Below are 27127 nucleotides of genomic sequence, written 5' to 3'. Positions count from 1 at the left end.
CCAATCACCTTCTGCCTTCACTCAAATGATTTCACCCAGCTGCCTTCAGGGTGTCCTGTCCTAAGACAAACATAGTAAATTCATCATCTGAATTCTCACAGATCCTTTTCTCTTGCTGTCCTACACACAGCCAAGAGGCAGGTATGGGACCTAATCTTAATCCACCTCATATTCTTCCCAAGAACATTGAATCTTAAACGACGCAATGCAAGACCTTAAAAACTAGTTAACGTTCACTCATACCATTGGTGGTACCTAGCTGACCTGACAGGTGTCTCCTGCTACCTGGACCCTGTGTTGTTTACTTGGGTTTGACCATTCCGAGTCTGGTTCCCTAGTCTTCTCTTTGGTCCTATGAGCTCCCTCAAAGCCTCCTAGTTAACGTCATTAGTGTTGAAGATGGCCAGAATCAGTTTGCTGCTTGGAATGAAATAAATGTACTGTATAGACTGTATCTCCACAGACTAGCACAGGACCTGACAAAGGTAGGTGTTCAATAAACGTACCCAGGTGTGTGGCTTAAAGCTGGTTGCTTAATATCACAGAGCCTCAATTTCTTCCTCCTGCCCACATATCATCTGGGATCTCTGGGCAGAAACCATCCTGCTTGCTCCTTTATTGCCTCCTTCCTTTCAAGTTTCTATCCCTCCTTCTCAGCTACAACAACAAAACAACTCAATCCAACTCAACCCAAATTCCTCTCATTTTCTCAGGAAGAGCCACTTAACCACAATGTCTGGGTCTGATATTCAGATCCTGGTTATGTTGTTTACTAGCTGTGTGACCTTAAACAAATTAATAAACTTCCTTTGCCTCAGTTTCCTCATGGGCAGGTGGTGATGGGAAATTATAGTAGCTGTAATAGTACATAGAGATAATGAGATAAAACATGTAAAACACTTAAAACGATGCTTAGCACATAGTAAGCACTGAATACTTGGTAGCTATTATTAGTATTTTCTTTTTTTAAGATTTTATTTATTTATTTGAGAGAAACAGCATGAGGAGGGGGAGGGGCTTAGGGAGAGAGAGAAACAGGCTCCGTGCTGAGCAGGAAATCCAACTCAGGGCTTGATCCTGGGACCCTAGCTGAAGTTAGATGCTTAACCAAGTGAGCCACTATTTTCATCTTTTTGTTGCATAAGAGACTGGATACCTATACTTTCAGGGTAATGTTCTTTGAAGTACAGTTCCTGAACCACCAGCATCAGAATACACTGGAGAGATGGACAGTGCACGTTCCTGGGCTCCTTCTTGGACTTAGCAAATCACAGTTCTTAGGGCCGAACTCGGAAATTTACATTTGAAAATATATCTCCCAAATGATTGCTAATTTTTAAAAAAGGTATTGAGACATAACACACATGCAATAAAATTCACCCATTTAACATGTATGACTCTGTGGTTTTGGTATATTTATAGAATGATACAATCTGACTTTAGAACATTTTCTATCTCCTGAAAAGAAATCCTGTACTCATTAGCAGTCATTTCCTATTCCATATCCCCTCAATCACCCCAACCTTAGACAACCACTATTGTGCTTTCTGTCTTTATAGATTTATCTATTCTGGAAATTTCACATAAATGGAATTATATAATATGTGATCTTTTGTGTTTGGCTTATTTTAGCATGTTTTCAGGGTCCATCTATGTTGTAACATGTATCAACACTTTTTTTTTTTTTTTACTAAGGTATAGTTCACTGAATAGAACACATTTTGTTTATCCATTCATAACAAACAGAATGGATATTTGTCTTGTTTCTACTTTTTAGGTATTATGAATAGTAACTATGAACAAGCAATGGACAGTCATGTACAAGTTTTTGCATGGATATATGTTTCATTTCTCTTGGATATTAACTAGGAGTTGAATTGCTGGGCCACATGGGAACTCTAGGTTTAACATTTTGATGAACTACCAAACCATTTTCCAAAGTGGCTACTTTTACATTCCCACCAGGAGGGTTCCAATTTCTCCGCTTCCTTATCAATACTTATTACCTGCCTTTTATTATGGCCACCCCCATGGGTAAGAAGTAATATCTCATTGTGGCTTTGATTTGTATTTCCCTAATGACTAATGCTATTGGGCATATTTTAACATCCTTATTGGCCATTTGTGTCTCTTTTTGGAGCTATGTCTTTTCCAATCCTTTGCCTATTTTTTTAAGCTTTTATTTTGAAGTAATCTCTACACCCAACCTGGGGCTCAAACTTACAACTCTGAGGTCAAGACTCACATGCTCCACTGACCAGGTACCCCAACCTTTGCCCATTTTTAGAATTTATTTATTTATGAGAGAGGGAGGGAGCCTATGCGCACACATGAGCAGGGGTAAGGGCAGAAGGAAAGAGAAAAATCCTCAAGCAGACTCTCCCTGAGCACAGAACCTGACTCAAGGCTCTGTCCCAGGACTCTGAGATCATAACCCATGGAAATCAAGAGTTAGCCGCTCTGGGGTGCCTGCATGGCTCAGTGGGTTAAAGCCTCTGCCTTCTGCTCCGGTCATGATCCCTGGGATGGAGCCCTGCTCAGCTTTCTGCTCAGCGGGGAGCCTACTTCCCCTCCCTGTCTCCCTGCCTGCCTCTCTGCCCACTTGTGATCTCTGTGTGTCAAATAAATAAATAAATAAATAAATAATAAAAAAAAGAGTCAGCCGCTCAACCAACTGAACCACGTAGGTGTCCTTTTCCATCCATTTTTAATTGGATTCTTTATCTTCTATTATTGAGTTATAAAAGTTCTTCATATACTCTGAATGAAAGTCCCTAATCAGATATGTGATTTGTTATATCTTCTCCCATTCTGTGGGTTTTCTTTTTACTTCTTGATGGTTTCCTTTGGAGCACAAGTTTTTAATTTTGAAGAGACCCAATTTCTTTCTTTCTTTCTTTTGTTGTCTGTGCATTTGGTGTTGAATCTAAAAAACCTTGCCCAACTCAAGGTCGTGGAGATTCAATCCTAGGTTTTCTTCTAGGTGTCTCAGAGGTTTAGGTCTAATATTTAAGTCTATGATCCATGCAAACTCATATTTAGGAAGCACTAGTTTGGGTCTACCTATAATGGTTTTTCCCAAAGACAATCCTCACCTTAAGAAGAATTTTTTTAAAGATTTTATTTATTTATTTCATAGAGGGAGGTCACAAGTAGGCAGAGGAGCAGGCAGAGAGAGAGGGGAAGCAGGCTCCCTGCTGAGCAGAGAGCCCAATGCGGGGCTTGATTCCAGGACCCTGGGATCATGACCTGAGCCGAAGGCAGAGGCTTTAGCCCACTGAGCCACCCAGGCACCCCTTAAGAAGAATTTTTTAAAAATATTCATCATAGCTTTATTCACAATGGCTAAAACCTAGAAACTTCACAAATACCCATTAATTGGTGAATGTACAGACAGGATATATCCATACAGAGGAATACAACTTAGCAATAAAAAAGCCCGAACTGGTGATACATGTAGTAATCTGGATAGATTTAAGAATCCTTATGCTGCACAAGGGAATGTAGGCATTAAAGAGTTCCTTTAACGTTGTTAAAAATGCAAGCCCACCTATAGTGCGGGTGGTTGCCTGGGCTGAGGGTGGAGGCAGAGAGGGACTGCAAGGGGACCCAAGGGAAGTTGTGAGCTAGTGGAAATGTGCTGTGTCTTGAATGGAGCAGTAGTTTCATTGGTATGTACATCTGTGAAAATGCATTTAATTGTACAGCTTATTTTTATCGAGAAAGCACTCATACTGCATCCCCTCCCGCTTATTCCTCCAAAGGAGGAGAAGAATGATCATCGATGGCAATTGGTACTTGTGGAAACAACACCTAAAGGCAGCTTCAAGCTCAGGAGAGAACACTGCACCTCCTTCTCCTCGTGGCCTAAGGAGAATTTTTAAGCCTTCTGTTAGGATGATGTAAACAATAATGAAACAGTTAATGAACGTATATCGAGCACATGGTATGTGCTAACCATTTTATGTTGCATAATCTTGTTCAATCTTCATTATGTAGTTTGTGTTAGAATCACCTCCACTTTTCATGATGTAATAGCTTCACCCTATGATGATGTAATACATAGATCTCCTTTTATGTAAAAGAGGAAGCAATCTTTAGGAAGGAAGGCAATGCGGACTAAATAAGTTCATGTGTGTTAAAAGTACGGCCCAGTGTTTGGCAGAACAGGGCTCAAAGGATGAGAGTGCCTCTTCCTATTCCTTTATGATTGCCTGTCCCACTGCAGACCTACCCCTCCCATTGGTCAAGAAAGCTATCAGCTCCAGGGCTCATTTTTGTATTTTCCTAGCATCCTGATCCCCCTTTTCTTTGTCTTATTATGATTTATGATTTACTTTTATTTGTGTTATTCTCAAGACTATCACATCTCTTCAACTCCTCTTCAAGTCTCACAAAGGCGGGGGGGGGGCAATTTTGTCACCGCAATATTCCCCAACACCCAGTATATAGCTGGGGGATATAGTGGGGTTTTGTTTTGTTTTGGTTTTTTTGGAAAGAGAGACAGTGAGAGAGAGCATGAGAGGGGAGAAGGTCAGAAGGAGAAGCAGGCTCCTCGTGGAGCTGGGAGCCCAGTGCGGGACTCAGTTCGGGGACTCTGGGATCATGACCTGAGCCAAATGCAGCCACTTAACCAACTGAGCCACACAGGCACCTGATATAGTGATCTTTTAAAAAATATATACGCTTGACTACGCCACTTTAAGCACCATTGGAAGTTTAAAATCCTCCAGTGGTACGTGGATTACACTTTGAATAAAGTCGAAACTCCCAGTCATGGCAAACAGGTCCCTACCTGATTGGCGACTATCTGCTTCTCCACCCACACCTTCTACTACTGTCTCCACTTGGAACATATTTGTTTTCTTTCCCAAACACATCTTGCTATTTCCTGAATCAGAGTCTGTTTCTTCCAGTTGTCAGCTCTGATTAGTTTCTCACCCTTTGGATCTCAGCTCAAATGTCACCTCTTCCCAGAGCCTTTCCTGATGGCCTGAACAGTGTTACCAACACACTTCTACCAAGTTATGCTTTTTTTTTTTTTTAAGATTTTATTTTTTATTTTATTATTTGACAGAGAGAGATCACAAGTAGGCAAGGAGGCAGGCAGAGAGAGAGGAGGAAGCAGGCTTCCCACCAAGAAGAGAGCCCAACGCGGGGCTCGATCCCAGGACCCTGAGATCATGACCTGAGCGGAAGGCAGAGGCTTAACCCATTGAGCCACCCAGGCGCCCCCCAAGTTATGCTTTTTAAAAAGATTTTGAGAGAGTGAGTGAGCACACCACTGGGAGGTGGGGTAGAGGGAGAGGAAGAAGCAGACTTCCCGCTGAGCAAGGAGCCCAAGACGGGCTGCATCCCAAGACCCAAGGATCACAACCTGAGGGGAAGACAGCCACTTGCCAATTGAGCCCCCCACCAAGTTATTATTGATCATACAAACTGTCTCATCTTATTCTCAGATCTGAAAGTTCCTTCTATACTTCATTTTATTTTTAAAAAATATTTATTTATTTGACACACACAGAGAGAAAGAGATCACAAGTAGGCAGACAGGCAGGCAGAGAGGGGAAAGCAGGCTCCCTGCTGAGCAGAGCCCGATGTGGAGCTCCATCCCAGGACCCTGAGATCATGACCTGAGCTGAAGACAGAGGCTTTACCCACTGAGCCACCCAGGCACCCCCTTCTATATTTTATTTGATATTAATTATTATAGCTAACACTTAAGCACTCACGATAAGCACTTTTCATACATTAATTAAGTGGTGTGTTACTTAAAGCTTATCAATGAGCTCTCCAAAGTCCAAAACTCTGATTTGTAGTGCTTATTAATTTCTGTGTGTAAACACTCTCCTCGGGGAGGGTTTTTAAGCTACCAACCCGAAGTTCCTGAACACCAATTTGGGAACTAAGGGGCAGTAGCATACCATTATACAGCATGTGCCACAGTATATTACTAGTGATAAGTAACCTCAAGAGCACAAATAAAAAACGTAATAAAATAAGAAGTAATGAGTTTTGAGTATTTATTACCTTTAGTATTGTAAGTCTATATAATTTAATTCTTGATAATTATGTTAAAAAGCAACTAGCAAAATTTCTAAGCATTCCTTGATCAGTTCTAGTGAGTCCATAGGACCCATGGGCTAACAATCAGCATATTTTTCAGATGAAGGACCTGAAGCACAGAACACAGAAAAGTTAAGCAACTCGTTCAAGGCTGCAGAGCAAATAAACCTATCTACTACTCCAAAATATATCTTCAGAACCCAATATAGTGCCTGGCATACAGGTGGTGTTCATTACACAAGTGTAGAATACGTAAGTGAATACATATTTAATATCCTTTAAAAACATAAAAGGAGGGGCGCCTGGGTGGCCCAGTATAATGTGTCTGCCTGCCTTCTGCTCAAGTCATGATTCCAGAGTCCTGGGATCCAGCCCCAAGTCCGGCTCTCTGCTCAGTGCGAGCCTGCTTCTTCCTCTCCCTGCCACTCCCCCTGCTTACTCTCTCTCTCTGTCAAATAAATAAATAAATTCTTAAAAAAAAATCTTTAAAAACATAAAAGGGAAACATCCGAACATTAAAAGCATTTACACAACTGCTCGCTTCCGCAGCACATTTACTTAAAAAAAAAAAAAAGGCATTTCCACAAGAGTAAAATTAACAACTCTTAAGAAAACTTGCTCCTTATTTTAGGAAGATAACGCCCTCACTGGTCTACTTCCCGTAGCACCCAGTGCTTTTACAGTACACCTGCGGTCTTACGAGACGTTGCCCAAGCCTACGCTGGGAGCTTGAGACGCCCCGCTCTACGTCGTCCCGCCCCATCTCGCCGCAAGGCTTCCTGGGAGCGGTAGTCCCCAGTCTGGGTGTTCCAGCGGCAGCCGCCAGGCGCGCTTAGCCGCGGAACTACAGAGGGTGGCGCACAGGTCGCAAGACTTTTCCGCCTGGCGTTTCCCTCCCGCCTGCGCGCCCGCCCCAGCTATCATGGCGGCTCCCTTGGCTCTGGTGCTGGTGGTGGCCGTGACCGTGCGGGCGGCCTTGTTCCGCTCCAGTCTGGCCGAGTTCATTTCCGAACGGGTCGAGGTGGTGTCCCCACTGAGCTCTTGGAAGAGAGGTGAGGCCACTGGCTAGAGTAGGTGGCCAGGCTCCGCCTGTGCTCTCCTGGCCTCAGTGAATGGGAGGCGGGGGCAGTGGCCTCAAGCTCAAGATTCTAAGGGAACTGACCCGCTCTGGCGACGTCGGAGAGGGCGAGAGGGCGGGGCCTGAGGGCGGGGCTGCCAGAGGGAGGGGTCTTGGGACTGTGGGGCAAGCTTTGGGTCTTAGGGGCAGGCACACCTGAGTTTTGGGGAGATGAGGGGGTGTGTCCCCCTCCGGTCCTGAGCAGAGGGGCGTGGTCTGAGGAAGGCTAGGTTTAAGAAAAGGGAATAGTCAATGGAGTGGGATTTGCGGAGGGGTTGGGATTTGATGAGGGGTCGCTTGTGGTGCCCCCGGGGGTATGGTATGGTGTGTGAAGGAGGCCCCCACGTGAGGGGAACAGTCTTGCCTCAGAGAGTAGAGTGTGTGAGTGTGCTTAGACTCCTGTTCTCAGTTTGGAACTTGCAGTGCAGCATTTCTTACTGTTTCTTTCTTTTTTTTTTTTAATTTTTTATTTTTTATAAACATATATTTTTATCCCCAGGGGTACAGGTCTGTGAATCGCCAGGTTTACACACTTCACAGCACTCACCAAAGCACATACCCTCCCCAATGTCCATAACCCCATCCCCCTTCTCCCAACCCCCCTCCCCCCAGCAACCCTCAGTTTGTTTTGTGAGATTAAGAGTCACTTATGGTTTGTCTCCCTCCCAATCCCATCTTGTTTCATTGATTCTTCTCCTACCCACTTACTGTTTCTTAAGTTCTTCCTCAGGTGCAATTTTCTACCAGCGCCTCCAATGAGATAGAGTTTATGCTGAAGGATCCACAGACTAGTGGGGGAGACAGTTGTAATCGTTTTTGAAAAATGTTCTTTGTACATCCAGTTCCTTACCTGGAGTTTCAGCTGTGAAGAAAATGCCCCTCTCCTTTTCAAGTTTCCTGAGGATGTGGGCTCTGAGCTAACAGTTGAATGTAGAATTTGGAAAGGGAGATTACAGAAAGGAGAGTTCCAGGTAGCAGAAGGTAAACAGGATCGAGAAAATGTTGTTGAAGAGTGTGAAATGTACAAAGTGGGGTAGTAATGGGGTATGGGTTAGGGACAGAATTTAAAGATTTTTTAAAAAAACTTTTTTACTGAAGTGCAGTATACGTACAATGCACATATAGTAAGTGTAGGGCTCAGTGAATTTTTACAAACTGTATACTCATGTAGTCAGCATCCAGATCGAGAAACAGAACATTACAGAAGTGACAGCACCCCAGAAATACTGTTTGTGTCCTTGAGCTTTGTAGTTTAAAAAAAATTTTTTTTTAAAAAGATTATATATTTATTTATTTATTTGACAGACAGAGATCACAAGTAGACAGAGAAGCAGGCAGAGAGAGAGAGGAAGGGAAGCAGGCTCCCTGCTGAACAGAGAGCCGATGTGGGGCTTGATCCCAGGACTCTGAGATCATGACCTGAGCTGAAGGCAGAGGCTTAACCCATTGAGCCACCGAGCCTCCCCCAACCCCGCCAAATTCTTTTTTTTTTAAATTTTTAATTTTTAATAAACATATAATATATTTTTATCCCCAGGGGTACAGGTCTGTGAATCGCCAGGTTTACACACTTTACAGCACTCACCATAGCACATACCCTCCCCAATGTCCATAACTGCACCCCCCTCTCCCAAACCCCCTCCCCCAGCAACCCTCAGTTTGTTTTGTGAGATTAAGAGTCCCTTATGGTTTGTCTCCCTCCCAATCCCATCTTCTTTCATTCATTCATCTCCTACCCCTTTTATCCACCATGTAGCATCTCCACTTCCTCATATCAGGGAGATCATATGATAGTTGTCTTTCTCCAATTGACTTATTTCGCTAAGCATGATACCCTCTAGTTCCATCCACATCGTCGCAAATGGCAAGACTTCATTTCTTTTGATGGCTGCATAGTATTCCATTGTGTATATATACCACATCTTTTTTATCCATTCATCTGTTGATGGACATCTAGGTTCTTTCCATAGTTTGGCTATTGTAAACATTGCTGCTATAAACATTCAGGTGCACGTGCCCCTTCGGATCACTACGTTTGTATCTTTAGGGTAAATACCCAGTAGTGCAATTGCTGGGTCGTAGGGTAGTCCTATTTTCAACATTTTGAGGAACCTCCAAGCTGTTTTCCAGAGTGGTTGCACCAGCTTGCATTCCCACCAACAGTGTAGGAGGGTTCCCCTTTCTCCACATCCTCACCATCATCTGTCATTTCCTGATTTGTTAATTTTAGCCAATCTGACTGGTGTGAGGTGATATCTCATTGTGGTTTTGATTTGTATTTCCCTGATGCCGAGTGATGTGGAGCACTTTTTCATGTGTCTGTTGGCCATCTGGATGTCTTCTTTGCAGAAATGTCTGTTCATGTCTTCTGCCCATTTCTTGATTGGATTATTTGTTCTTTGGGTGTTGAGTTTGCTAAGTTCTTTAAAGATTTTGGACACTAGCCCTTCATCTGATATGTCATTTGCAAATATCTTCTCCCATTCTGTCAGTTGTCTTTTGGTTTTGTTAACTGTTTTCTTTGCTGTGCAGAAGCTTTTGATCTTGATGAAACCCGAATAGTTCATTTTTGTCCTTGCTTCCCTTGCCTTTGGCAATGTTCCTAGGAACAAGTTGCTGCGGCTGAAGTCGAAGAGGTTGCTGCCTGTGTTCCTCTCAAGGATTTTGATGGATTCCTTTTTTGCATTGAGGTCCTTTATCCATTTTGAGTCTATTTTCATGTGTGGTGTATGGAAATGGTCCAATTTCATTTTTCTGCATGTGGCTGTCCAATTTTCCCAACACCATTTATTGAAGAGGCTGTTTTTTTTTTTTTTTCCATTGGACATTCTTTCCTGCTTTGTCAAAGATTAGTTGACCATAGAGTTGAGGGTCTATTTCTGGGCTCTCTATTCTGTTCCATTGATCTGTTTGTCTGTTTTTTTGCCAGTACCATGCTGTCTTGATGATGACAGCTTTGTAATAGAGCTTGAAGTCCGGAATTGTGAATGCCACCAACTTTGGCTTTCTTTTTCAATATTCCTTTGGCTATTCGAGGTCTTTTCTGATTCCATATAAATTTTAGGGTTTTTGTTCCATTTCTTTGAAAAAAAAAATGGATGGTATTTTGATAGGAATTGCATTAAATATGTAGATTGCTTTAGGTAGCATAGATATTTTCACAATATATGTTCTTCCAATTCAGGAGCATGGAACATTTTTCCATTTCTTTGTGTCTTCCTTAATTTCTTTCATGAGTACTTTATAGTTTTTTGAGTATAGATTCTTAGCCTCTTTGGTTAAGTTTATTCCAGGTATCTTATAGTTTTGGGTGCAATTGTAAATGGGATTGACTCCTTAATTTTTCTTTCTTCTGTCTTGTTGTTGGTGTAGAGAAATGCAACTGATTTCTGTGCATTGATTTTATATCCTGACACTTTACTGAATTCCTGTACAAGTTCTAGCAGTTTTGGAGTGGAGTCTTTTGGGTTTTCCACATATAGTATCATATCATCTGCGAAGAGTGATAGTTTGACTTCTTCTTTGCCAATTTGGATGCCTTTAATTTCCTTTTGTTGTCTGATTGCTGAGGCTAGGACTTCTAGTACTGTGTTGAATAGTAGTGATAATGGGCTTCCCTGCCATGTTCCTGACCTTAGTGGAAAAGCTTTCAGTTTTTCTCCATTGAGAATGATGTTTGTGGTAGGTTTTTCATAGATGGCTTTGATAATATTGAGGTATGTGCCCTCTGTCCCTACACTTTGAAGAATTTTTTTTTTTTAAGATTTTATTTATTTATTTGACAGAGAGAAATCACAAGTAGGCAGAGAGGCAGGCAGAGAGAGAAAGGAGGAAGCAGGCTCCCTGCTGAGCAGAGAGCCCGACGCGGGACTCGATCCCAGGACCCTGAGATCATGACCTGAGCCGAAGGCAGCGGCTTAACCACTGAGCCACCCAGGTGCCCCCACTTTGAAGAATTTTGATCAGGAAGGGATGCTACTTTGTCAAATGCTTTTTCAGCATCTACTGGGAGTATCATATGGTTCTTGTTCTTTCTTTTATTAATGTGTTGTATCACATTGATTGATTTGCAGATGTTGAACCAACCTTGCGGGCCTGGAATAAATCCCACTTGGTCGTGGTGAATAATCCTTTTAATATACTGTTGAATCCTATTGGCTAGTATTTTGGTGAGAATTTTCGCATCTGTGTTCATCAAGGATATTGGTCTGTAGTTCTCTTTTTTGATGGGATCCTTGTCTGGTTTTGGGATCAAGGTGATGTTGGCCTCATAAAATGAGTTTGGAAGTTTTCCTTCCACTTCTGTTTTTTGGAACAGTTTCAGGAGAATACGAATTAGTTCTTTAAACATTTGGTACAATTCCCCTGGGAAGCTGTCTGGCCCTGGGCTTTTGTTTGTTTGGAGATTTTTGATGGCTGTTTCAATCTCCTTACTGGTTATGGGTCTGTTCAGGTTTTCTATTTCTTCCTGGTTCAGTTGTGGCAGTTTATATGTCCCTAGAAATGCACCCATTTCTTCCAGATTGTCAAATTTGTTTGCGTAGAGTTGCTCATAGTATGTTCTTATAATTGTTTGTATTTTTTTGGTGTTGGTTGTAATCTCTCCTCTTTTATTCATGATTTTATTTATTTGGGTCCTTTCTCTTTTCTTTTTGATAAGTCTGGCCAGGGGTTTATCAATCTTATTAATTCTTTCAAAGAACCAGCTCCTAGTTTGTTCTATTGTTTTTTTTTTTTTGGTTTCTATTTCATTGATTTCTCTCTGATCTTTATTATTTCTCTTCTCCTGCTGGGTTTAGGGTTTCTTTCTTGTTCTTTTTCCAGCTCCTTTAGGTGTAGGGTTAGGTCGTGTACTTGAGACCTTTCTTGTTTCTTGAGAAAGGCTTGTACCGGTATATATTTTCCTCTCAGGACTGCCTTTGCTGTGTCCCACAGATTTTGAACCGTTGTGTTTTCATGATCATCTGTTTTCATGAATTTTTTCAATTCTTCTTTAATTTCCTGGTTGACCCATTCTTTAAAAGGATGCTGTTTAGTCTCCATGTATTTGGGTTCTTCCCAAATTTCCTCTTGTGATTGAGTTCTAGCTTCAGAGAATTGTGGTCTGAAAATATGCAGGGAATGATCCCAATCTGATTTGATACCGGTTGAGACCTGATTTGTGACCCAGGATGTGATCTATTCCGGAGAATGTTCCATGTGCACCAGAGAAGAATGTGTATCTTGTTGCTTTGGTATGAAATGTTCTGAATATATCTGTGATGTCCATCTGGTCCAGTGTGTCATTTAAGGCCTTTATTTCCTTGTTGATCTTTTGCTTGGATGATCTGTCCATTTCAGTGAGGGGAGTGTTAAAGTCCCCTACTATTATTGTATTGTTGTTGATGTGTTTCTTTGATTTTGTTATTAATTGGTTTATATACCGCCAAATTCTTTTTAAAGATTTATTTATTTGACAGACAGAAAGTGCTTACAAGCAGGCACAGGGAAAGGGAGAAGCAGTCTCCCCTCTGAACAGGGAGCCGGGTGCAGGGCTCGATTCCAGGACCCCGGAATTATGACCTGAACTGAAGGCAGGCACTTAATGACTGAACCACCCAGGCGCTCCTTTTAAATTTTTTTTTTTTAAGATTTTATTTATTTATTTGAGAGTGAGTGAGAGAGAGCATGGGCAGGGGAAGGAGCACAGAGAGAGGGAGAAGTAGACTCCCCTCTGAGCAGGGAGCCCAACCGCAGCCCACTGCAGGACTGCAGGATCATGACCTGAGCCGAAGACAGACACTTAATTGAGCCACCCAAGCACCCATATCCTTGAACTTTAAATACTGGAGTTTTATCCCATAGACATTTTTGAATGGGGGAATGGGATAATGATTGGTTGTTTTATGAATAATTCAAATTTAGGTTTCTTTCTTTTTTTTTTTAAAGATTTTATTTATTTATTTGACAGGCAGAGATTACAAGTAGGCTGAGAGGTAGGCAGAGAGAGAGGAGGAAACAGGTTCCCTGCTGAGCAGAGAGCCTGATGTGGGGCTCGATCCCAGGACCCTGGGATCATGACCCAAGCCGAAGGCAGAGGCTTTAACCCACTGAGCCACCCAGGCACCCCCAAATTTAGGTTTCTAAGAATACTATATGTTAAAGACTATGGTAAGCCTCTTTTATCCTCCAGTTATTCTCTGTGTTAGATGGTGTTATTTCCCCCATTTTACAGATGAGGAAACTGAAATTTAGAGAAGTTAAGTAATATGCCCAGGTTTTCCAGTTGACAAATGGTAACAAAGGTAATAGTAATTCTTCTGTGTGATGGTGAGAGCTTAGATTTGATAATCCTTGAATATAATATGTGCATATAATAATTTGTTGAACAAACTAAATTGTTTGTGTTGAAGCCACTTGGTTCCTGCTTTCTTCTAGATACCAGAAGCCCCAGGGCAATATTAGGCCCTCCTTCCTCTGTTCTCTTAGCACCTTATACATACCTCTGTTGAGAGCATTTCTCACTTTTTATTATATTTATTTGTTTATATCTGGTTTCTCCACTGTACTGTGAGTTCCTTGAGGGCCAGAACTATTTTATTTATTCCTGAATCCTTTATGCCTGGCATAGAATAGTTGCATCATTACTGTTGAACAAATATTGAAGAAAAGAAAAGATAAACTCTGGTTGCATATAGGATGGACAGGGTGAAGGATCTAAAGATGAGGCGATGTAGTACGGTGATTAAGAGCACAGGGTCTGCAATCTTTTTTTTTTTTTTTAAACTAGGCTCCATGCCCGGTGTGGCGTCCCAACACAGAGTTTGAACTCACCACCCTGAGATCAAAACCTGAGTTAAGATCAAGAGTTGGACACCTAACTACTGAGTCACCCCAGTGCCCCAGGTCTGGGATCTTTAAAAGGGTTTAAATCTTTTTTTCCTTTGCCACTTATATTGGTGTGATCCCCAACATCAGTTTTCTCATCTGGAAAACAGGAAGTTGTAATATGTACCCCGTTAAAAGAGATAATCCCTGTTGAAGCTCTTAGCACGATATTGAAAGCCAAAATAGCTAATTCTAGGAATTTGAATTTAAATAATAGAACCGTTGTGATATTGACTGAAATAGGTGAGTCAGAAAGGACAGCAGTAAGTGTTTGATGTGTGTATGATATTTAGTATGATATTCAAAGGTTTAGGTCTGGAGCTTGGGGTCAGTGTCAGAGCTAGAGAGAGATTTGGTAGACACCCATCTGAATCTGATTGGGTCAGGATAATTGTTTGTCCTGTTTTAAACAGGAATAGTGGGTAGAGGGATGGTACAACATCTGTAAGTATCACTTGTCTTCAGAGTATACTTTAAGATGGGATATTTTAAAAAGCAAGTGATTGAATTTAACCCTAACAGGCAGACATTTAAAAAATATTGATGTAGGAGCCCTTCTGGTTTCACATGACACTCATTCATTCATTTCACATGAGTTTTTTGAGTACCCAGTTGTTTGGGTGAAGGGCTGTGGATCCAAGTAGATTTTGGTTGGCAGACTGATTTTTATTTTCCTAAGAGAAATAGAGTGCGTGCATTAGTGGAGGGGGGAAGGGACAGAGGGAAAGGAGAGAGAATCTTAAGCAGGTTCTGCCCGTGGTGTAGAGTTGAGCTTGGGGCTTGATCTCATGACCCTGAGATCATGAACTGGCCCTAAATCAAAAGTGGGATGCTTAACTGACTGGGCCACCCAGGTGCCCCTCATGGACTGATTTTTTTTTTCTTTTAAGATTTTACTTATTTATTTGACACAGAGAGAGAGAGACCACAAGTAGGCAGAGAGGCAGGCGGAGGGAAAGGGGGAAGCAGGCTCACTGCTGAGCAGAGAGTCTGACATGGGGCTCGATCCCATTACCCTGAGATTATGACCTGAGCTGAAGGCAGAGGCTTAACCCACTGAGCCACCCAGGAGCCCCGATCTAAGCATTCTAGATATGTTTAAGAACTATTTTAATCACCACAATAGCCCTAAGCTATAAATGGCCCTACAAGTGAATACCCTATTTTATAGAAGAGAAAATGGAAGCACAGAGAGATTAAGTCAAAGAGTGTTTAATGTGAATAACTTGAATAACTGGCAGTCTTTAGACATTGCTGTTCCCCCACAGTTTACTCTATATATACCATCTTGTATAGTAATCTGTTGGAAATACTTTGGAACTTTTGTTTTTTTTAATCATATTTTGGTCTTTCCTCAGCCTTGACCTAGTGATTAGGAATCAGTATAGGCTTAGCCTTGTGAGTTCAGGGTAGATCCCAAGCTATTAACTCTTGTTTAGAAACCTACCTCCAGTGTAGCCATGAGGGTCAGGGTCAGGGTCAGGAAGAACACTTCTGATAGCACTACTTTAAAAAAAAAAAAAAAATCAAACCTCTGTTGTTGAAGTGGAGAATTAGTAAACCACACACAATAGTGTGTTACAGAGTGAATTATTAGAAGGCAAACACTTTTGTACCCATCATTCAAATCAAGAATAAGAACTTTTCTACTTACTATAAAAGCTTTCTATATGCCCCATCCCAGTCACAGCCCACCCTTCATTAAGTAACTGTTATCTTGACTTTTATATTATAGTCATGACATCTTTACATTCTTTTTATTTTATTGCCCAAATGAGTGTCCCTAGTTACTACAGCTTAGTCTTGCCCCGAAACAAAAATTTTTATATATGTGTTTTAAGTCTCCCTTAACTATTAAGATCCCCATCCATGCCATCCTTTTCTTACCTGTTAAAGAACCCAGACTGTTTGACCTGTAGTTCCCTATAGTTTGTATTTGACTGATTGTATATTCATGGTATAGTTTATCATGTTCTTGCATCCTCTGTATTTCCTGCAAGTTGGCAGCTGGATCTAGAGACTGGATACTGCTATTTTTTTTTTTTTAAGCCTGTTACTTGAAATAATTTTAGAATTACAAAACATTTGCAAAAATAGTACAGAAAGATCCATAAACCAGCTTCCTATAATGTTTACATCCTGCATAATCATGGTACAGTGTTTAAGACTAAGAGAATGACATTGTTCTAATACCACTGAACAAGCCGTAGTTGTTCAGAGTTTACCATTTTTCCTACTGTTCCTTTTTGTTCCAGCACCTGATTCAGGCTGCCATATTGTCTTTAGTGTTGTGTTTCCTCATTCTTCTCCCATCGGTGAGAGTTCCTCAGCTTTTCCTTATCTTTTATGACCTTGACACTTCTGAAACATACTGGTCAGGTATTTTGTGGAATGTCCTCCAACTTGGGCTTATCTAATGTTTTCTTTCAGATTGAGATCAACTTTTGGATCTCAAACCAAAGATTTTGGAGAAGAATCCCATTGAAGTGATGTGATCCTCTCAATGTATTGAATCGGGGGTACATCATATTGCAAGGTCTTATTACTGGTGATGTCATCCTTAATCCCTTGGTTATTTATGATAGTATCTGCCTGATTTCTCCATTGTAAAGTTACCCTCCCTTTTTAATCTGTAAATATTTGGGGGCTGTATGTAGGGGCTCTGTAAATATCTTGTTTCTCCTTAAGTTTTTATCCACTACTTGATTTGCCTGCACCAGTCATCACTGTGGTGTTCTAATGGTGACTTTTCTATTTCCCTCATTCCTTCTTCATTTATGAGTTGAAATTCTTCTGCAAGAAGGAGTTGTCCCTTCTTCCATATTTATTCAGTCATTTAGTTTATATCTGTATGGATTCATAGGTATTTATTTTATTTTCTGGATTATGATCTATATTATCTTTATTTTAATGCTCAAATTGTTCCATCTTTGGCTATTGGGACACTTTCTGCAACCACAAGATGCTTTCTTTTGGCTTTGCTTTTATTTTCTGTTGTTTAGCCATGGAATGGAGTGGAGTGGAGTGGAATGGAATGGAATGGAATGGAATGGAATGGAATGGAAAGGAAAGGAATGGAATGGAAGAAGTGGAATAACCACTTCTCCAAGAATCCTTGGCTTCTTTTATGGGAGAATGTTACTTAGAAAGCAAGAGCTGGATGCTAGGTGTGTTCATTGCTATGGGAATGACACTGTATCTTCGACCTTCTGGACTAGAAATATAAGGATACCACTTCTTTTGAACAAGCTGAATGCATGTCCTTCTTGACATTATGGGAAGCTCAAAGACGTTTCTCTTATGCTAGATGATATGCTTTTATGATCACCCATAGGAAGAGTATATCAAGGTAACTAAGACTTTTTGCCTCATGGGATTTATCAGTTAAGAGTTGAGACACTTTATTGGGGTGCCTGGCTGGCTCAGTCAGTAGTAGAACATAAGAACTCTTGATCTTGGGGTTGTAAGTTCAAGCCCCTTGTTGGGTGTAGAGATTACTTAAAATAAAATCTTAAAAAGTTGAGACACTTCATAAAAAAAAAAAACCCTTTATATTTTAGACTGGTTGGCAATAATTAGTTTTTGTGGTCAACTATTCTGAAATGTTAGTTGTTGGATAAGAATCCCATGAAGCAGAAATTTTATTCAATTTCTCTGCACTTTTCACAGGTGTTATTTTGCAGGTACTTTAAGAAGAATAGCTTAAAGCTATGGGTTCTTTGTGTTGTTGTTTATTGAGTATTTTGGTTTTTTTCCCCAAGCAGACATTTTATGAAACCTATTTTAAAATTTTCCCAATAAAATACTATCGGGACATTGTTATATATGTTAGAATTGGGGGGCCCTGGTTATTCTTTTATACATGAGTAGATTCACTTTTATATTCTAGAGGGTTTTATTACTCTATAACTCAGATGTTCCCAATGTACTGTGGACCATGCCAAAGTTTTCAATCATGTGCACCAAAATAAGGACATTATGAAAAGTTTATCATAAAGATCAATGTATTCAGGTGAAAATATTTTGAGTTTATTCTCTTCCTTTAATGTTTAATTTAATGTTATAGATGGTGGTAGTAAATGGCAAGGGGTTTCTTTAAAAATGTTTTTACATGAAGTTGACTCTTCCCTCGGATCAATTAAGTCATATGAGATCATATTTTTTTTTTTTTTTTAAAGATTTTATTTATTTATTTGTCAGAGAGCGAGCAAGAGCGAGCACAGGCAGACAGAGTGGAAGGCAGAGTCAGAGGGAGAAGTAGGCTCCTTGCGGAGCAAGGAGCCCCATGCGGGACTCGATCCCAGGACGCTGGGATCATGACCTGAGCCGAAGGCAGCTGCTTAACCAACTGAGCCACCCAGGTGTCCCTAGATCATATTTAATCATCAAGATAGCAGAGCTGCATTCCAAGTACTTGCCAGAGAACACATTAACAAATTTGCGGGTGTACAATATCCAGCAAAAGCATATCTGAGAGAAGTTACGTTTTAGACAATTGCCTGAAAAGTATACAGTCTGTTCTTCTAGCTACATACTGAAGAATCTGTTTCCTCTGGATTAAACCAGTGGAGAGTGATGTCCCTGGATAGCATCTTGCTGGTCCTCTGTTGAGTTGCTTTTACTGCTCTGTGGTGGGATGCCTTTGGGTTAACTGGGGATTTACCCTGTGAAGTGGCCTGATGAATCATGTCCTTGGGTCTCCAGTAAAGCTGTTAGTGAAGGGTTTAATAGTTGTGTTACACAGCAACCTCTTTATGTGGCTCCTTGGCGGAAGTTTCTTTTTGGTCCTAATATAAGGACCAGTTATAGCTGTCTTGAGCAATGGAGTTTGTTTTATTTTACAGCCCATATGAACTGTGTAACTGATAAGTTTCCTTCTAGGGTGGGTCCATGAAGTTTAAAGCCATAATTAAGGCCCACTCACTATAAATGCATAGGTTTTTTGGAACAGGCTTTGTAACTTTGATTTTACCTATCATTGAATAGCTAATTCAATCACAGGTTTCAAAAATCAAAGGTGCAAAAGGCTATATGATTAAAGGGACCTTTCCACACCACTTTCTTAGAACCATCCAGTTGTGTTCCCTGGAAGGACCAGTTTCTTATTATATCGGTTTCTTATGCATAATTCTGAGATATTTTAGGCATATATAAGCTCATACATTTTGCAGGTTTTTGTGTGTCTATTTTATATATTTTTTATCCTTCACTCAGTTTCTTTTAAAATTAATTTTCCTATTTCTTTCTAATAATTATGAAATAATACACATTGCTAGTGATTCAGAAAGTGGAGAAAAGGTAAACCACACATCTTCTGTAATCTTATCAACAGAGATGATCGCTGTATTTTTTTTAAGATTTTATTTATTTGTCAGAGAGAAAGGGCACAAACAGGAGGAGTGGCAGGCAGAGGGAAAGGGAGAAGCAGGCACTGAGCAAGGAGCCAGTTGTGGGACTCAACCTGATCCAAAGGTAGACGCTTAACTGACTGAGCCACTTATATTTTTAAATTTTTATATATTTTATTTAATGTCTGAATTTATGTTTATGTGGAGGCATTTCTTACTGAATACATATTTTCTTTCAATTAAATGGGTTAATGCTTATAAATATTTAAAATAAAATTCAGTCATATTGACATGCTATGTTATGTCCTGCTTTTCATTTAAGAGTATTTCATGGGGGGCGCCTGGGTGGCTCAGTGGGTTAAAGCCTCTGCCTTCGGCTCAGGTCATGATCTCAGGGTTCTGGGATCGAGCCCCACATCGGGCTCTCTGCTCAGTGGGAAGCCTGCTTCTCTCCTCTCTCTGCCTACTTGTGATTTCTCTCTGTCAAATAAATAAATTCTTTAAAAAAAAAAGTATTTCATGAACATCTTTCTTTTCATAAATGAATATCTGTAAGATACTTTTTAATTTTAACTCTTAATTTTGAGATAGTTTTAAATTTTCAAAAAGTTGCAAAAATAGTACAGAGAATTCCTGTTTACCCTTCCCTTAGCTTCTTCTAATGTTAACACCCTATATAACCATAGTACTCTGACCTAAACCAGAAGATTAACATTCATGCAATACTAATAACTAATCTATTATTAGAATTTTATCAGTTGGACCACTAATGTCTTTTTTATGGTTCAAGATTCAGTCCACGATCCCACACTGCATTCAGTTTTTATGTATCCTTAGTCTCTTCCAATCCGGGACACTTCCTCAGAATTAATATTTCCTTCCTTCCCTTTTCCCCTCCCTCCCTCCCCCTTTCTCTCTTTCTTTCTTGCTTTTGTTCTGATCTTCCAGTTCTTTCTTTCTTTCTAGAACACACACACACAAGCCGAAGAGGGAGGGACAGAGAATCTCAAATAGACTCCCTGCTGAGCCCAGAGCTGGCCTGGAGCTCCATCCCAGGACCCTGAGATCTGACCTGAGCCAAAATCAAGAGTCAGGCTCTCAACCAACTGAGCCACCCAGGCGCCCCTTGATATTTTTAAAGAGCACTAGCCGGTTATTTCGTCTCGATTTGGGTTTGCCTAGTGTTTTCTTATGATTAGATTGAAGTTATGCTTTTTTGGCAAGGATATTACATTTTTGGCACGAGGACCACAGAAGTGTTTTTATCCCCATCTCAGTGAATCATTTCAGGAGCTACTTGATGTTAATAGTGTGAACTGTTCAACATATTGCTGGTGATACCAACTTTGGTCACACGATTAAAGTAGTGAAGGCCAAGTTTGTCCACATAAAATTATTTTTCCCCTTGCAAATACAGTTTCTCATCATATTTTTACTCTCTGATCTTAGTATCCCTTGACAATCTTGTCTTTCACCACTATTACTGTGGGGTCTGCCAAGTGGTGATTTTCTATTTCCATCTTTCCTTCAACATTTGATGCTTAACAGATCTCTATGAGAAAGAGCTTTCTTTTCTCTTCCACTTATTTATTTATATGACAGTATGATTTTTAACTGTAACGTCTATGTATCTACATGTACACATATATACATATCATAATTCATTTAGGTGAATATTAATGGACATTGGGATTATTTTTTAGTACTTTGAGCACCGTGATGAACATACAGTTATTTCCCTAGGCTAAATTGCTGTACGAACAATCATTTCCATGTCAAAAGACACATACTTAAAAAGTACATATTTCCCTGTAGAAAAGTTAATACCTATGCCACTCAAGTAGCACTTGAGAGTGACTGCCCGCTTCCCCACACTAGGGACAGCATTTCTCACCAGCTTCTAATTTGTTGTCATATTTTGGGGAATGGGGCAAGAACACATTTTAGAGTGGGTGGAAATCACAAGGAAATCAGAGAAAGCTCACAGTTTAACAGAAAACTTCTTCCTGAGAGCTGCCCCACAGTGGAAAGGGATGCTCTGTATGGAAGAAAGTTATGCATCATCTGAAGTGTTCAAATCAAGATTTAAAACCACTTGCTGGGGTTGAGGTAAAGGGGGTTGGACAAACTGAGGCCTTTCTTGTTTCTGGGAGTATCTAACACTTTGGGCTCTGGCCATCTGCATATGTCTCTGAAGTAAGAGTGAACTTGGATGTCTTACCTTTCAGTGGTTGAAGGCCTCTCACTGTTGGACTTGGGAGTGTCTCCGTATTCTGGAGCAGTATTTCATGAAGTAAGTGTTCTTGTTTTCTTTTCTGAGTACTAAGAGTAGCTTGTAGTCTTAAATACCAAAGTCTAACCTCTGTTTTGTACAAACATTTGAACAGATCTATTTTTGAAAATCATATTTAGAAACAGACCTTTTTTAGATGTCCTCTGCATAAGAAGGAGATTTCACAATGGCAGTGGAAATGATCCAGATTAAGATTGTAATTTGGGGAAGCAGATGAGACTTCTGTAGAAGTTACCATTTTTATTGGCAAATAAATTGTAAACAGTTCCCAGCCCACAAATAAGTTGTATGCTAATGGTCATGTAATTGGTTCTTTGGAACATGCTTTCCCATGAAAACTATGTTAGCAATGCTGGTTTCTTAGAAAGCCCACCAAAGCCTATTTAACCCATAATGTTGATTCTTAAAATAGTGAAATCCTTCTTAGGTCACCATCATCCCTTGCTTGGGTTCCTGCAACCACTTCCTGACAACTCTTTCTCCATTCAGTCTTGCTCTTTTACTCTTTATTCTGCAGCCAGACTCATCTTTCTGAAATGGGAATCTGATATTGTCAGTGTCTTGCTTCGAACCTTTGCTCACCCTGAACTCAGGATAAAACCCAAACACCCTACAGGGCATACAAAGCCATGTGGGCCCACTTACATGAACCACATTTCCTTCTGCTCTCCTCTCCCCATTACTGTTGGTTATAGCATTTTAAAGTAGAAGTCTTCTATTTGAATTCTTAACCCCTCAATTTTACAGTTGTCTCCTTCATACCTACTTGGAGAACAGTTGTTTCTCTCTTTCTTTCTTTCTTCCTTTGGTTCTTCTATCTTGTTTTTTAAAAGCATTCAGCTTGGTTCTCATGGAGATAACAACTGGCTTTTGCATTCATATTTCATTAGTTTTTATTACTATCTAGTTGAACCACAATAATAAGAACGGCTAGCAGAAACAGGGACAATTTAAGACTCTGAAGAAGCACACAAACCAGTTACTAGGAACAGATGTGTGTGGGCACATAAAAGCATAGCACACTAGCCATGAGGGCTGTGTCTAGCCGTCCGTGGGCAGTATGCTTTCTAGACAGATTAGGAACCCCCTGAGAGAGTTCTCACATATTTTCATTATTCTACAACACTATATTCTCTCTTACCTATGTGTTTTCACTCATTTTATTGTTTCTTTATGGAGGGCTGTTTATGCAGGGCTGTTTCTCTCTCTTTTTGTGGTTGGCTTTACTATTTAGATATTAGCTTAGATTTTACTTTCCTCTAAAAGCCATTCCTGGGAGCCTGGGTGGCTCAGTGGTTTAAGCCGCTGCCTTCGGCTCAGGTCATGATCTCAGGGTCCTGGGATCGGGTCCCGCATCGGGCTCTCTGCTCAGCAGGGAGCCTGCTTCCCTCTCTCTCTCTCTACCTGCCCCACATCTACTTGTGATTTCTCTCTGTCAAATAAATAAAATAAAATCTTTAAAAAAAAAAATAAAAAAAAAAAATAAAAGCCATTCCTTGTCACCTTAGACCCAATTAGATGTTCTTCCCGAACATCTTCTAAAGCATCTTGTGCTTATCCTTTTAATGGCTCATATAATACTCTTGGCATTTCTTCTGTACTTGTTTTACCTATTATATGTTCCTCAGAACAAGTACTGGTACCTTTTCATTAAGTATTCCTAGTGCCTAGCTCTATATCTACATATGTATTCCATTCCCTTTCTTCCTTCTCTCTTTTAATAGAGGTTTGTTAAGTACATACCAAATGCCAGCTACCCTGCTAGGTGCTTGGGATACAAAACAAGGCACAGTCTTTGTCCTCATGGTACTTATTTCTGAGAGTGATAAACAGTAAGTTAGTAAAAAGGAAGCAGATTTTGGAGCAAAGAATATTACTAGGGGTAAAGACAGTTATTTCATAGTGATAAAGGAGTTGATTCATCAAGAGAACATAATAGTCCTAATGTTTCTGCACCCAACAACGGACTTTCAGAGTACACGAAGACTGACAGACTATAAGGAGAAACAGACAAATCCATACTTATAGTCAGAGATTTCAATATCCCTCTCTCAAGGACTGATGTGACAAGCAGACAGAAAATCAGCAAGAATGTAGAAGCCATGAGTAGGACGTCAACCAACTTGATCTCATTGGCATTTATAAAACATTCTATCCAACGGAACAAAGTACATAATCTTTTCAAACGTATATGGAACATCTGCAAGATAGACCATATTCTGGGTCAGACAACAAGGCCCAATAAATTTAAAAGGATTAAAGTCATACAAAGTATATTCTCTGACCACAATGGAATTAAATAAAAAATTAATACCTGAAAGATGTCTGGAAAATCCCCAAATATTTGGAAACTAAGTAACATGCTCCTTAATGACTCATGGATCAAAGAAGAAATCAGAAGGGAAATTAGGCAGTATATTGAATTGAATGAAAATGAAAGCACAACCTATCAAAATATGTGGGATGTCACCAAGCAGTACTTGGGGGAAATGCGTAGTGCTAAATGCATATATTGGAAAAGAAAAAAGCTCTCAAATTAACGACCCCTGTTTCTACCTTAAGAAACTAGAAGAAGAAGACAAATTTACCTCAAAGTAAACAGAATAAAAGAAATAAGATCTGAGTGGAAACAAATTAAACAGAAAACAGAAAAACAATAGTGAAAAACACTGAAACACAGCTGGTTTTTTGGGATGAACAGTAAAATTGATAAACATTTGGGAATGGGGATATATTCAATATCTTGGTTGATAGTTTCATGGGTATATACATAGGTCAAAACTTATCAAATTATGTACTTTAAATATGTGAAGTTTATTTTATACTAATTAATTAGACTTCCATAAAACTAAAGTTAAGGAAAAGTGGGATTTCAGTTAAATGATAAGTAAGTACATGTAGAAAAATAAAACTGGGTAAAGGGATAAAGAGTGATGGTCATGTGTGTGTCAGTATTCTAGGTAGTGTGTTCAAGGAAGGCACTCCAAGGAAGTAAAATCTGAATAAGCGATCTAAATGAAGCTAGCAGGCCAGATAAGATGGTGCAGATTTGGGAATGTGGTTGGCATTTGTGATTTGGATAAATTCTGCATTAGTCTTGCTAAGGCAGAATGAGCAAAGAGGAAAATATTAAAAGACAAGATGTGAGAAGTTAGGAATCAGATTATGTAGCAGTTTTTACAGACATGGTTAAGAGTTCAGATTATCTATCATCTGTTTGTCTATCTGTCATTTATCTATTTTTAGTATAATTATTATTAATGTCTAGAATTTATAATATGAGGGAAAGAGCTTCCTCCCAGACTCAAAATCTCAATTGGCTGGTGAGGCCATTTGGGATACTTATTATTTAATTTGGTTTCTAGGAAGACTGCATTCAAGTCCTCAGTGGTCATTTGATCAAATGGAATTATGTTCTTCATCTTCTTCAGCTCTCTTATATTCCTCAGACCTGATGAGAGACAAAAACTGAGCATGACTTTTCACATCTTTTTTCTTCAGCATCCTGGCACAGGAAACTGCAGGGCATTAAACTTCTCAAAGTCATTTGCCAAGCCAGCCTTTACCACATTGGCCTTGTGTAAGTCCAGTCAATAGCAGGTAGATTCTTAGGTAGAGTAGCTAGCTTGGTGGTAAGGGCCTCTTTCCAGGACTTTAGGGAGTTAGCAGTGACCTTTTGGTCTTGGGGTATGATCTCTCAAAGGACTAATGAGTAAATGCCTTTTATTTTTATTTGTTTATAATATATAATTATATTAATATAATTTTAATTTAAATAAATATATTTATAATTTACTTATAATTGTTATTTATTTATAATATATATTTATAATTTATAAATACAAAAATTTATAATTTTTAAAGATTTTAACTAATCTCTGCATCCAGTGTGGGGCTTGAACTCACAACCCCAAGATCAAGAGTTGCATGCTCTACAGACTGAACCAGCCCAGGCGTCCCTAAATACCTATTAGAGCAAGTTTTTGCTCAGCCATTTTGAGATCCTTCACCAGCTCTGGTGGCCCATAGTAGCAAGTGGATTTTGTTTTTACTAAGATGAAAAAATGGAAACTTTTAAGCCAAGAGAGAAGTGATTATACTTATTTTACATTTAATAAATACTGCTGTGAATACTGTGAGGGGAATTGACTGTGGGGGCGAGAGGTGAAGAAGGGAAAATAAGAAGGATGCTCATGCACTAGTCTAAGCAAGATGATGTTGGCTTGGAACTAGTGTGGTAACAACAAAGATGGTGAAAAATGATTAAATTCTTTAAAAAACTAATTAGATTCTAGTAATACTTTTAGGAGTAGACTTCTTAATAGATTTGATATGAGGTATGAAGGTGAGAGAGGATTCCAAGATATGATTCAAGATAGCAGGTTTTTAATCCTGAGCAACTGAGTGAATGGTGGCATTATTTCGTGAAATGAGTTACTGAGGGAGGAGTGGGTTTTAGTGGGGCTGGAAATAAGAGTTTAGATTTCACCATATTAAGTTTAAAGACATCCAAATGACAATGTTAAGGTAACTGGCTATACAAATGTGTAACTCAAGAAGAGAGGCTCAGGCTGGAGATATAAAATTGGGATCTGTCAGCCTATAGATGATACTTGAAAATGGGCTTGATGTGATCACCTGGTGTGATAGCCAGCCTCCAGGATGGCCCCCCAAAATATCTACCTCCAGGTATTCACACTTGATGTAGTCCTCTCTCACATTGTACCACAGTTGGCCTATGTGACCAGTAAAATACGGCAGAAATGATGGTATGTCACTTCCTAGGTTAGGTTATAAAAGGCCCTGTGGCTTAATCTTGGACTTTGTCTATCTTGAAAAGTCAGAGGATAGACAACCTTTATGAGAATTCTGGTTCTAAAGAAGGGCAGAGAAATGGTATAGTAGCTAAAGGCAGTTGTATAGTAAAGACATGCTATTTTTTCTTATTTTTTCAAAGATTTTATTTATTTAGGAGAAAGAGAGAGCATGAGATGGGAAGGGGTCAGAGAGAGAAGCAGACTCCCTGCTGAGCAGGGAGCCTGATGCAGGACTCGATCCTGGGATGCCGGGATCATGACCTGAGCCAAAGGCCATTGTTTAACCAGCGGAGCCACCCAGGTGCCCTATTTTTTTCTTATTTTTTAAAAAGATATTTATTTGAGAGAGAGCAAGAACACATAGGAGCGGGGAGAGAAGGGGCAGAATGAGAGGGAGAAGGAGACCCTCTACTGAGCAAGGAGCCCAGTATGGGGCTTGATCCCAGGACTGGGAATCATGACTCGAGCTGAAGGCAGACAGATGCCCAATTGACTGAGTCACCTAGGTGGCCTGTAAAGACGTTTTATTTTTATTTTTTTAAGATTTTTATTCATTTATTTGACACAGAGAGAGCACAAGTAGGCAGAGAGGCAGGCAGAGCAGAGAGGGGAAGTGGGC

The 27127-nt window shown here is 40.0% G+C and overlaps 1 protein-coding gene and 1 pseudogene across 2 annotated transcripts in view; one reads left to right on the top strand and one right to left on the bottom strand.

The window, feature by feature from the left end:
- Nucleotides 1-3726: 3726 nt before the first annotated feature.
- Nucleotides 3727-3865, bottom strand: LOC123393150 (annotated as a pseudogene).
- Nucleotides 3866-6946: 3081 nt separating this feature from the next.
- Nucleotides 6947-27127, top strand: part of PIGU (phosphatidylinositol glycan anchor biosynthesis class U) — a 91584-nt gene continuing 71403 nt past the window's right edge. The window contains exons 1-2 of one of the 2 annotated variants that reach the window (XM_013053375.2): nucleotides 6947-7118; nucleotides 21627-21691. In XM_013053375.2, coding sequence (XP_012908829.1) covers nucleotides 6989-7118; nucleotides 21627-21691 — 195 coding nt within the window. In that variant the 5' untranslated portion in view covers nucleotides 6947-6988. The remainder of the gene's footprint in view (nucleotides 7119-21626; nucleotides 21692-27127) is intronic. The other variant, XM_004746585.3, reaches the window with a different exon arrangement.

The sequence above is a fragment of the Mustela putorius genome, unplaced genomic scaffold (assembly GCF_011764305.1).
Source record: "Mustela putorius furo isolate JIRA1106 unplaced genomic scaffold, ASM1176430v1.1 tig00000743_pilon_pilon_pilon, whole genome shotgun sequence".
Classification (NCBI taxonomy): domain Eukaryota; kingdom Metazoa; phylum Chordata; class Mammalia; order Carnivora; family Mustelidae; genus Mustela; species Mustela putorius.
Note: the sequence above shows the minus strand (reverse complement) of the source record. Positions and strands in the feature narration are given on the sequence as shown.